The sequence below is a fragment of the Anolis sagrei genome, chromosome 5, assembly GCF_037176765.1.
Source record: "Anolis sagrei isolate rAnoSag1 chromosome 5, rAnoSag1.mat, whole genome shotgun sequence".
In the NCBI taxonomy this organism is placed as follows: Eukaryota; Metazoa; Chordata; class Lepidosauria; order Squamata; family Dactyloidae; genus Anolis; species Anolis sagrei.
Window position 1 is genome coordinate 152,487,911 of NC_090025.1, and position 13,127 is coordinate 152,501,037.

At 37.3% G+C, this 13,127-nt stretch overlaps 1 protein-coding gene across 7 annotated transcripts in view; it reads right to left on the bottom strand.

Moving 5' to 3' along the window:
- Positions 1-13,127, bottom strand: part of CEP290 (centrosomal protein 290) — a 64,741-nt gene that overhangs the window by 23,219 nt on the left and 28,395 nt on the right. For all 7 annotated transcript variants that reach the window (XM_060777353.2, XM_060777352.2, XM_060777351.2 and 4 more), the window contains 13 exons: positions 12,945-13,047; positions 11,719-11,949; positions 9,920-10,093; positions 9,168-9,279; positions 8,521-8,726; positions 6,839-6,990; positions 6,615-6,726; positions 6,051-6,506; positions 5,078-5,242; positions 4,787-4,894; positions 4,550-4,684; positions 3,241-3,510; positions 2,464-2,571 (listed from right to left, as the gene is read on the bottom strand). In XM_060777353.2, the coding sequence (XP_060633336.2) occupies positions 2,464-2,571; positions 3,241-3,510; positions 4,550-4,684; positions 4,787-4,894; positions 5,078-5,242; positions 6,051-6,506; positions 6,615-6,726; positions 6,839-6,990; positions 8,521-8,726; positions 9,168-9,279; positions 9,920-10,093; positions 11,719-11,949; positions 12,945-13,047 (2,332 nt within the window). The remainder of the gene's footprint in view (positions 1-2,463; positions 2,572-3,240; positions 3,511-4,549; positions 4,685-4,786; positions 4,895-5,077; positions 5,243-6,050; positions 6,507-6,614; positions 6,727-6,838; positions 6,991-8,520; positions 8,727-9,167; positions 9,280-9,919; positions 10,094-11,718; positions 11,950-12,944; positions 13,048-13,127) is intronic.

Below are 13,127 nucleotides of genomic sequence, written 5' to 3' on the forward strand. Positions count from 1 at the left end.
CTTTCCTCTAATACATTTTCCAGAACCTCCTTTCCTTCTTTTCTTTACTTCCAGTGTCACAAGTTAATATATACAAGGAGGGTTTTGTACGTTTCTTTCCCACTCTCTTATTTAGATTACTTTTAACCATTCTCTCTTTCCGATATATTCTTCCAGAGGGTTCCAATCTGTTTGTTTCATCCCTTGACCGTTACAATGTCTTAACCAAAATGTTAATTCGTCCATATCCTTAATATCAATAATTTTTCTTATCCAGTCCATTTTTTGAGGGATTTTCTCCTGTTTCCACACTTTGGCTAGTACCATTCTCGCTGCTGTGGTTAAAAAGGTAAATAACTTCTCAGTATTTTTATCTTTAAATGTTTCCGGATCAAACATGCCCAGTAGGTACATTTCTGGCCTAAACGGAAATTCCTTTTTTAATATTATTTTGCATTCTTTATGAATCATTTTCCAATATTCATTAATTTTTCCACACGACCACCAAAGATGGTAGAAAGTGCCCTCTTGACTTTTACATTTCCAACACTTATTGTCAATCTGTTTATTCATAATGTTCAATTTTTGGGGGGTCATGTACCACCTATGCAGCATCTTCAACCAGTTTTCCTGGAGGTCCGATGCATAGGTGTATTTCAGCCTCTTTGTCCATATAGCTTCCCATTCTTCTAGTCGAATTACCCTTCCAATATTTTTGGCCCATCGTATCATGGAGTCTTTTATGACTTCCCTTTCTGTTGCCCATTCTAGCAATTTTTTATATATTTTTGTAATTATCTTTTTCCCCCCTTTCTGTAATTTATCCCAAAAATCTTCTTTGGTTCCAAAACCCTTTTCTTTGTCTCGTTTGAATATTTCCTGCACTTGCCTGTAATGCAACCATGAAACATTGTTAAATTTACTTCTAATTTCTTCCTGTGATTTCAACATATACATGTCTCCACTCTTAATTAACAAATCACTATAAGTCGGCCAATGCGTCCAGCCTAGAAGTCGTCTTTGATTTGCTTCTAGGGGCGAGACCCACTGAGGAGTTTTCTCAAAAAGGTAACTTTTATAATGCTCCCAAATTTTCAATAATGCTGACCGAATGAAATGGTTTCCGAAATTTTTTTCTTTATGTTTTCCTTCATACCAAATGTATGAATGCCATCCTTTTCTTAGGTCGAAACCTTCCAACGTTAAAATTTTCACATTAGCTAATTTACTCCATTCTAGGATCCACATTAAAGCTGCTGCTTCATAATATAATTTCAAATTAGGTAAACCAAATCCTCCCTTTTCCTTCGCCGTGTTCATAATTGTTACATTAATCCTGGGTTTTTTGTTTTTCCAAACAAATTTCGTAATATCACTATTCCATTCTTTGAAGTAGTTATTATTCCTTATGATTGGCAAATTTTGAAAAAGATATAACATTCTAGGCAGAATATTCATTTTAACCGCTGCAATTCTCCCCAACAACACCTTCTGAAACCAGCCCTCCAGGAAACCATTGCAAAACAGTGTCACCAAGCCCCATTCTCACTAGGTGTACCAGAAGGAGACTGTGGTCTACAGTATTGAAGGCCGCTGAGATGTCCAAGAGAACCAACAGGGACACACTCCTCCATTCCAGTTCCCTATGTAGATCATCCATTAAGGCAACCAAGGCTATTTCAGTTCCATGTCCTGGACTAAAGTCAGACTGCACCAGATCCAGATAATCAGTTTCCTCCAACAACACTTGGAGTTGCAAGAATGTGTATCCAAATCATTATGAGAAAAGCAATGCAAGTCATGAAAATGCGATTACATTTAATGGGTGTGGTCCAAAGTGATCCTAGTTAAGTTAGTTCTGCTCATGCAAGGGACATCTCTGTCCTCTATTTCAGACTCTCCACCAAATGCATTCCCGCCTTCCATACTCAGCATCCAAGGGATTGCACCCCACATAAAAACAAACAAATGACCAATTTCTAAAAGTCAGCTTTGGGTAGGCTGGAGAGTTATAAGATGTAGTTTACCAAGAAAAGTTCCACGTGCCGTTTCCTGGATCCACACCATAGCAACACAAAGCAACAACTTCAATCAACCATCAATTCAAAAGATCTGCTGTTGTAAAAAGACTTTCCTTCTGCCCTGCATCCCTCATTTTGCTTGGAAAATCTGCTCCAGAAGCACTGGGAACTCTCCATAGGAGGTCAAAAGACCATACAAAGGCTACAAGAGGGCCAGGGAAATTGCCCTTTTTACATTTCTGTTGTGAGAGTCCATAAAAATAACAATAAGTACTCAAGCACATTATTTATTTATTTATTTATTTGCCTTACTTATATATCGCTGTTCTCAGCCCGAAGGCGACTCACAGCAGTTCACAACAAATATGAACAACAAAAAATGCTACAGTATAAAAACATTTATCTTAAGTCCCAAATAATCACTTACAAAAAAAAGAAAAAAAGAAAAAGGATGCATACTTACCAATGCAGTCTGCTTAAATTTATGAAAAGAATTATCAGTATGTAAATCTAACTTTTGATGTAGTATTCTGAGGTCTTCTTCATGTTTTTTTGCAATTTCCTCTTGTTCCTAAATAGCATACAACATACATTTCTTAACACTGCAGCTCAGTGAAAAGGAACATAACAATTTTTTAAACTTGCCTGAAAAGTTCCACTGAATATGTAGTCATTTGCTTTTTAGATTTAAACTAGAAAGAATCAAATAGCAGACAATTCAAGTTCTGTTCTCTTGCTAACAAATACATAGATAGCTGGGATCATTCTATTTTAGAGTTATTTCAGTGATAATAACATTTTGAACCAGGATGTCACTGCATTCTGTCCCAAAGGAAACAGAATAATTGTGCAAAATATAGAAAAGACTGAAAACTGTTCTTATCAATGAGGGTTTCAGTTTTCAAATATTCCAAAAATGAATTCCGGGATCCATTTTTGAATCTGCAGTTCAACATGGGACTTCCTTATATATTTTCCTGCCTCCCTTCACTATCCCCTACTTCTTTATCCAGTCTGAGATGTTTTTTCATGCGTAGCACTTGAAATGTTGCAGGCATGACCACTAAAATCAGAGTGACTGCCACATAGAAACATGACATCTCTTAAGTAAACATTGCCTAGCTATGAACACCACTGTCAATTCCAAAAGTTCCAGGTAAATATTAACTGTTTCTGCCTTCAACTCAAAATTTCAAGAGTGCTTCATAATAAAATTTGACTTTTATATGCACTTAAATACCTCTCTTGCTTTGGCTAAAAGATGTTGGTATTTTTTCAGCACTTCCTCTTTCTGATTTAATCTTGCTTGCATATTTGCAATAGTCTGATGTGCAATTTTCAGACCATGAGGATGGGCGGCAGACTCATCAGCTTTTTGGTCAAGCTCTGCTATTATCTTCTCTCTCTCCAATGATGCTGGTAATCGAAGTCGTAGCTCATTTATTACCTTGTCTCTTGACAAGATATTTTGCTCTGCTTTCCACAAAGCAGCTTCTTTTTCTTTCAACTTCTATAATAAAAATATATTTTAATGAAAAGTATCAATACATTTTTATTTTGTGTTAGTTTTTTTAAAAATCTACAACTGCACCAGTCACTTATCAAACGTATTACATTTAAACATTCACATTCTATAACCCAATGGTTCCCATCCTGTGGGTCGTGGCCCACTGGTGGGCTGCAAGACCTTAAATAAGGCCCGAAGCTCTAGATGTTTAAATATGGTTTTCTGTAGGCGAGCAGATTGTGACTACTGGACAGCATATGCTGTATCAAAAACTAGAGCTGATGTGGTCTCTCCAATGCAATTTTAGGAATCATTGCCCTAAATAACAAACATCTGCAGCAGGGTGGTGAGACAAAATTAATAGTAACAACAAGGGCATCGTGGATATTCCCACAACTGTTGGCCAAAAAAGGTGGACATGAAGAAGTCCACACATTGGTGGCAGAAGTGGGGTAAGTAAAGCCCTCCCATTTGGCAGCAATGGAAGAATTAGTGAAGATTATTCCATTTGGCAGCCATAGCAGAGGGATTGCTGGAAAACCTGACAGTAATCATAACTCTAATGGATTAGCAACATCCGTTTATAAATGAAAAAATAAAACTGGAATACTATGGACAAATAAATGGATGAAACCACTTTAAATCAAACCACAAATCACCTTAGATGAAAGTAAATTCACAAGAGAGTTAAGCCTGACTTAACAATGTAACTGGTTAAAATTGAACACAGTGCTTATACAAGTGCTTGAATCAATCTAACTACAAACCACAGACATTTCACAAGCGAAATCTTCTGCTTCCATGTGTAAACCACTTCACTTAGGAAAACCTGAGAAATAGGTTTGTTAAATAGTTTCAGTCATACAATCACTCAAATCTTCATGGATATCATACTAGAAAGGTATGTTTTACAGAAGATAGAAATATGTTAAAATTTGTATGTTAATATACATAGATATCCAAACACTGTAGCTAATGAAATACTCTTTGTCATCTTAAAATATTATCCAGAATCTCTAAAGATTATGAGCAATTCAATTACCTCTTCTAAGGATTTGCAGGTGGCCTGCATTTCTACGATTGTTCGAACATGTTCTCTATTTTTTCTGACAGCTTGCTGAAGCTGATGTGGAAGTGACAAACCAGGATCTGGAACTGACCCTGTAGTTTCATCCAACTGCAAAGGGGAAAACAACAACAACAGAAAGGCCGTTTCTCTTTGTGATTGCTACTATGAGTACAAAGACTAATCCAATTCAGACTAGACAGACATAAGTACCTTGTGAGCTGTACTTAATAAGTCTCTTTGCTGACGGTCATGCATGTCTAGCTGACGTTCTAATTCTACTTCTCTTTGATCCCAAGCCATCTGTCGTTCCTCATGAAACTAAAAAATTGGACAAATTAAATGAAAATTTCACATAAAAGCACTTGAGACCAATAATAAATAAATCACAGGTGATAGCACTTTAATCTTACCATTAAAAATGTAGTATGACCTGAACTATTTCTAAAATTACATTTAAAAAACTTTAAACCTGGTAGTGCAACGTAATCTGCTTTTTTGTACCTTGTTCTGCTGTACAATTTCTTCTTCCAGGTTATTGATGGTGCGCTCGTATTCAGAAAGAATATTGTTCAAATATTTGATCTCTTCCTTTTTCGTGGCTAGTTCCCGGTTCAGTTTGAGTTCTTGAAGACGAAGTTCTTCAATTTTCATATGCCACTCAATGACCTGTCAATAAACCATGACTTAAATATCCGCAGTAATTTATAGGTAAAAATAAACTAATTTCACCAAAGCGGTCAAGCACAAAAACATGCCATGTATGTAAAAAAGTGTGTGACTTAAAGAGATTAACTGGGTCTTATATGAAGAACCTTGGTAGAAGAAAACTTGATTATCAGATAAAAAGGCAGATTCCAGTTGCCCATTGGGGGTTGAGTTAATGACAAGGAAATTCAACTGTCTTGAGGTGTTATCAACTTTACTGGCGCTCCCAATGGCGTAATGGGCTAAATCCTTGTGACAGCAGGACTGCTGACCGAAAGATCGGTGGTTTGAATCTGGGGAGCGAGGTGAACTCCTGTCTGACAGCTCCAGCTTCTCATGCAAGAACATGAGAGAAGCTTCCTATAAGATGATAAAACATCTGGGCATCTCCTGGGCAATTCTCTCGCACCAGAAGCGATTTGCTGTTTCTCAAGTCGCTCCTGACACGGGAAAAAAAAATCAACTTTATTCTCACAATTCATACTGACCTAAAATAATAGTGTTAAACAAATCTCCAGTGTTGTTTTCCTCCAAGGTTGAGTGTTTGTGTTGAGTGCATTATAGCATCTCTTAACTGTAGAATGTTAATATTACAGGCCAAAGATCAGCTAAGCTTGTTTGGATTCCAAGTCAGAAATCGCCTATGCCACTCAGATTACAAGAACATTAACAAACCAACGCAAACAGCAAACTTAGTTTAATATAAGGGCTATGCAGGACTAAACAGTGCTCAAAGCTGTACATCAATGAAGTTGTTAGTATCTCACACCTTTTGTGCTCCTCTTGTATCTTTTAATGTAGCGATTAGTTCTTCTAATCCTTTTAATTTCCGTTCCAGCTCCAGAGTTCTAGTCTCTGCATTTCGACGTTCTTGCTGAGAATGCTGGATATCATCGAACATTTTCAATTTGTCATTCTGAAGCTGAATCATAGTCTTGGAGAACTTCTCCTGCTGGGCCAGGGGCAAAGCACCACTAAATTGTCTCCGCAATGACTGCACAGTCTGGCGAAGGTGCTTGGCTCTGTTTCTTCCTTCAAGCCGTGCATAATATAAGGCTTGTTCCTTGTCATCCAATTTCTGTTCCAGGCGCATATTGGCAATCTCCATCTTCTGAAATTTGGATATGGCAGCCTCTAGCTTGGACACTGCAGCAGCCTCACTAATCTGGAGGGCAACAACATGCTGATGCAATTTTGCAATAAGAGCTTTTTCATCTGATTGTGCCTAAATGCCAAACAATATAAAGCAAAAAATACATTGTCAGTTGTGTTCTAATGCACCTGTAAGGGAGTGGGCTTCTAACCTTTTCAGTGAAATCATTTGGCTCCATACCTGATAGTCCAAAACCTGCATTCTAAGTGATTCTACTTCTTTCTCTCTGGATTGCTGGCGATTCTCCAAAGCAGCAACTTGCATCTTGGCAATATCAGAAAGCTCCCTTAACCTTGGCAATAAATAGATTAAAACAAAAACAAGAGTAAACTGGGGAAGTGGGGAAAAGGCAGAAAGCCTCATTTGAGGACTTATCCAGTGGGACTCAACACTTTAAAACTTACTTTGAGACTTCAATCTTGAGTTCTGTTTCATTTTTCTCCAAATCCATTATACGGCATCTGTCTGCTTCACTGACTGCTTTACTCACACTGCTTGACAGTTCATCTCGCAAGGACTGTTCCACTTTCTGTGCCTCAAGGTTGATCTTTGTAAGCTAGGATACAGTGAATTTGATCCAATATATTTGAAAAATGTCAATGCAATGAAAGCGATTTCAGTACATGAATGATCATGTTGTGAAAGCATTGTTGTCTTTTCCTTGAAATGTGGCTAGCAGGGATATTAACTTATTCTGTGCTCATTTTTACTGACAGGTACTACCAAGCAATTTCAGTTCACATGCAGCCTTCATATTGTTGTTGTTGTTGTTGCTTCTGCTGCTGTTGTTGTTGTTGTTTCCATTATACTGTGTATTTTATCTTGTTGTCTTATATTGATTGGTTATGTTATTAATTGGGTTGCTGTGAGTTTTCTGGGCTATTCCAGAAGCATTCTCTCCTGATGTTTCACCTGCATCTATGGCAGTCATCCCCAGAGGTTGTGAGGTCTGTTTATATATATGTGAGGCCCACAGATATATAAACCCCACTTGCCTAGTTTCCAACAGACATCACAACCTCTGAGGATGCCTGCCATAGATCAGGTGAAACATCAGGAGAGAATGCTTCTGGAACATGGCCATACAGCCCAGAAAGCTCACAGCAACCAAGTGATTCCAGCAATGAAAGCCTTCGAGACTATGTTATTAATTGTTTATCCTACCTTATGTAGTTTATTGAATAGTATTTCATTGCATTACTTATGTTGTGAGCCACCCCAAGTCCCTTTGGAAGATGGGACAGGATATAAATAAAAGTTTAATTTTTTTATTTTCTATTTTGTTAATTATAACCACAAAAACAAGTATCACAACAAGCAACTCTCGGAAGACATAAAACAAGAGTTAACATTGAGAAAGTCAGCTCATAATTTTAATTAAAGAAATACGTTTCTAAATTAAAGTTGGACAACTACTGAGAGGAGTAGTTTTTCACTGCCAAAACACCCCTTTCCCTAGGACAGCTGCTCTTTAATTTTCAACTAATTTTCAACTAATTTGTGAAAAATATAGGGGAAAGGAATTGGGGTGGCTAGGTTCTGGTGAAAAACTGTCATATTTTGCTACTAAAACCATTATTGCTTGTGGATGAAAAACTGTCTTTTTAAAATTACACCTAAAAATGGGTTTGGTGCAGTTAGGGGGTCTCACTTTCCATGCTCCTACATTATGTACTATGAACAGGTACAAATATAAAGAAAGAGATCACTGGAAATGAAACAGTTTTTTTCACGGAATAGAAATGGCACAGTCTTCCAGGCCCAAAATGACAATATGGATGGGGATTGCCAGAGGTAGGGGATATCGTACTAGCAACTTGCAGCACATAAAGACTGGGCCCTAGAGGAAAAAAGACTCAGTGAGAACAGAGTCCTGTTGCAAGTTACATTCAATTAAATGGGGCTTATTCCCAAGGAGTTGTACAAAAACAGCACAGCCTTATAGAATTAGAAGTGTAGCATTTTACATACTCTGTTTTTCTCAGCATTCTCTTTTAAAACTGGATTATATAAGAATCCTGTTCCACTAATGGATACCAATTAAAGGGAACATAAGACACAAAGCATTATCTGATTAGTAGCTAACCTCAGCAAATTTGGTTTCCAGTTCAAAATTACGTTCCTCTACTTGCTTCATTGTGTTCCGTATGTGTTCATACATTCGCTGTGAGTGCTCTGCCCTTTGCCTTTCATTTAGCTCTTTCATTTCCAGCATGGTAATTTTTTTGGAAATAGAAACGATCTCAGTGTTGGTTATGGCTTTTGTGGCCTTGTCTGTAGCGCTGTCTCCTCCTATGACAACATAATGTACCATTTTATTATAAATCTATTCAGATTATAAAATCTATGCTGTTTAGTAAAGAAGCAAATTTATTAAATTTTTCCAAAATACTTAAAATACTATCCATTTGTAGGTCCTCCAGAGCAGTGGAACACCTGGATTCCTAGAGAGTTGTTCTGTCAGGTAAAAAAACCTTTTTTGATTCATGATTTTTCCACTTCCACAGAAGTCTTGCACCTTTAACCACAACAAATGTGGAGGATGGATTGTATTTGAACACCATTTAAGATTCAAACTACATTCTGAACATCATGTGAAAGTACGTAGCCTTGTTAAAAATATGAAGGAAAGAAAACAGATAAAAAGTCTTGAGATTTAGATCAGATCAAATTTAAATAGTTGAACAAATATCTCCTCATTATCAGAAAAAAGAATTGCACAATTATTTTTACCCAGTTTTACTGTTTGTTCCCAAGCCTGTTCAATTGTATGAAGTTTCTCTTTTGTAATTTCCAGTTGCTTATTTAAAGATTCCATTTGTTCTTTCATGGACATATTCTCATGCTATAAACAAAGAAATGAAAATACATTTTAAAATAATTTAAATTTACCTTTCATGCATTTCAGTGATTCTCACAAAGCATGATTAAACATATGACAAAGAATCTTTACATTGAAATGCATTAAATTCAATTAATCTATTCTAGCCTCCCAAAAACTAATGCAATTTCCCCCCTTTAAGAGCTCTGCCACAGAACAAATTATCATAAAATGAACAATTTTAGTTTTCCCCTTCTCCCCTATAGGAGGCCTCGTCAGCAATGCTACCTGCTGTGCCTGGCATAGGAGGCCTGGCATAGGAGGAGGCCCCACGGGGCTTGGAGCGGTTCTTCTCAATCCGCTATCCCAAGTCTCATGAGAGGTAGTGCTAACCCAAGAGTACCCACCAACTTAAGCAGGGCACAGAGTCTCCACCGCCACAGGATGCGCAGCTTGAAAGACCGATCGCTGTTCGTATCTCAAAGTGAGAAATAGGCTGAGCAACAACTTGTATCTCGTAGGTCAAGATATCACTGTACTGCTTATAATACTAGGAAGCTGAACCTCCAGATGGAGTTGCATTGCCAATTTGGAAATTTAAATAGAGTAATTCAGGAAAATAATCTGAAATTTTATCAAAGAAACACAAAATGTGTAATATTACCTCCAAACATTCCAAATTAGTTGTTCTTTGAACAAGCAAGTTATCCTTTTGTAGCATATCTCTATATTTAGCAGTTAGTTCATTATATTGTTTATTTGCCACTTCTAGGTCATGCAAAGGTACACTGTCATCCAATGCTTTTTGTAATGCTGCTATTTTGAAAGTTGCCATTTCCTAAACAAAAAAGGGCAGGAAAGGGGGTTAATTCCAAAAGTCTAAATACCAAAATACAATAGGTAGCAATAAGAATTTTACTCTGCTGATTTGAGATAGCTTAAACAATTGATTTTAAAAGTGGAAATGACTGGTTTAAATGTTTATGTATGTTTATAGTTTATTGTATGTTCTGGCACTGAATGTTTGCTGTATATATGTTGCACTCTGCCCTGAGTCCCCTTCAGGGTGAGAAAGATGAAATATAAATGTTTTAAATAAATAAATAAATAAATAAATAAAATACATTCAAATGCATAGCTGCTGTAGTATGCACTGAAGTAATGAAATTATAGTCTGGATTCTGCAATAAAAATGCAATAAAGGATTAAATTAATTTGAAACACTACAAGGTTTAAGTGGCTTGTGTCCAGGCAAAATCCAAGATCCATTCTTTCTTTCCTGTGTTCAGTCAAAAAAAAATAAGCAAGGAACACAGACTAGGGATCCAAATAATTTGTTTAAACCAACCTTCTGCAAAAGAACAGCATAATAAGGGCATTGCACTAACTCCTCTAAATGCTAAACAGGGTCAAAACAGTTGCTGGAATTGTTAAGTTGGCGGAACCAGGATAACTCCCTTCCAACTATGAGGAAAAGCACCTTCCTTTTCCTTTTCCAGAAAGAGATAAAAAGTATGATCACTACAACAAGGAAATACATTTTCTTACTGCTGGATGTTAGTGTATATGTCTGTTTTCAAGTCACTCATCAACTTATGGTGACTCTATGAATATAATATGGTTTTCTTTTCTCAGGCTTAGAAGCATAGCATTTCCATTTCTAGATGTTCAACTTCAGGGGGACAGAGCATGCCAATCTGTGCACAGGAAGCACACAACTCCCCTGTTGCGCCAGCTCCATTGGCTGCCGATCTGCTACCGAGCTCAATTCAAGGTGCTGGCGCTGGCCTATAAAGCCCTAAACGGTTCTGGCCCAAGATACCTATCTGACTGCATCTCGGCCTATGAACCCACCAGGACTTTGAGATCTTCCGGGGAGGCCCTGCTCTCGATCCCGCCGGTTTCTCAAGCACGGCTGGCGGGGACGAGAGATAGGGCCTCGGTGGTGGCCCCTCGGCTGTGGAACGCCCTTCCTGCGGACATTAGGCACCATCTCTCATGGCATTCTGAAAAAAGTTGAAGACCTGGATGTTTGTGCAGGCGTTTGAGTAATCTAGTGCAACATTGGTAATTGAACATAGGAATGGAACAATGGACGACGAACCTGGACTACGCTTGGATTGGGCTGGTTATTGTAACAATTGTTAGTGTAATTGCTTGTTGTTTATTAATTGGATAATGTGTTAAGTGGTCAATTGTTATATGTGCATTGAATTATTGCTGTTTTTACTGTGTGTAAACCACTGTGAGTCGCCTTCGGGCTGAGAACAGCGGTATATAAGCAAAGTAAATAAATAATAAATAAATAATAAATAAATTCTTAGACAAAGGCCATTCAGAGGTTTCTTTGCCAATAATGTTGTCTACAGCACTTGGTATTTGCTGGATAACCAGCACAAAATCCTATGATCTACGTATAAATAGAACTAGTAGAACTACAATTATTACAAATTCCAAACACACCTTGAATCTTTGTAAACATCCAATCTTTTCTTGAACTGCTGCTTCCACTGATGTTAACTCAGACCTCATCTTCTCATTCTCTTTCCGAAGATGCTTTTCCATTTCAAGCAAGGTTGTGTACTGCCTCGTCAATGATCGTTCATTTACTCGTAGAACAGTCATTTTTCTACTGTAGTCCGCAAACTGTTGTTTTGAGTCATCACTATCCTTTTCAAGCACATCTAGCAAATTCTATAAAAAGTTTTCAAAAGTTACTGATACTGTGATGCAACTCTTAGTATGTACTCTATTCACATGCACTGGCTTGAATTCAGGTATAATCACAGAGGCAACTCGTATCAACACCTTTCCCAACTTTTCTCAGAATCAAGAACTCTCTGAAAAATTGGCCTGATAGTTGAGTGTTCCTGCAGAACAGCATGAGATGTGTACAGATATGAGAGACTGAAGTGGGAAGGAGGAATGTCTGGGGAGAAACATGTCTCCAGAATGTCAGAAAAGGAAAACTAATTGCAAATAAAAGGGTTGTTCAACCTCCTGAAATAGTTGACACATATCACATCATTCTTAAATAGTTCACAACTCTCCAAACCAGCTTTTTAGGCAGTGAGCTGACTGCAACAAAGAAGAAATGGAAAAGACATTTTGAACAAGAAGAATGTTTTTTTTTTTTTTAGAAAAACCACAAGTCTTCACTCATATATAATTTAACAATGAACAAGCCAGGGACTCATGTAGTCTTCTTTCCTGTTTGCTTTTGGACCCCACAGAATGCGGTAAATGGTGGAGGCTTTCACCATGTCCAAACACGAAAAGCTATTATTCTGCTTAAAACAAGAGTAGGCAACATGGTGTCATCGAGATATTCACCTAAGCATTCTAAAATTGAGATTTCAGAATGTGGAGCATCTTTACATTCTGACTCTGTGTTTAATAACAACAACAACAACAACAACAACAACAACAACAACAACAACTTTATTCTTCTAACCCGCCACCGTCTCCCCTAAGGAACTTGGGGCAGCTTACAGGGGACCAAGCCCAAGATAGGTAAAATTACAAAGTAAATGCAATTAAAAACCTATAACAGATAAACAACATAATTAAAACAATTAAAACCTGAAAAATAAAAAAAACATCATAGAAATCAACAAGCAGTAGCTGGAAAAAGTGGGCATGTTCAGACTTCAGACTTGGGGGGGGGTAGGGCAGGGGCTTGTACTTACATAATATTCCTTTAGCTTTATATCATCTTGCTCTTTTTGATACTCTAACTTTCTCTTTTCTTCTTGTATTTTTTCATCAACAGTTTGCCAATGTTCTCTCTCACTAGAAAAATAGTTTCAAAAACACAACAATATTAAACATACATTTCTGAATAATATGCAAAACTCATTATTGTAATAACC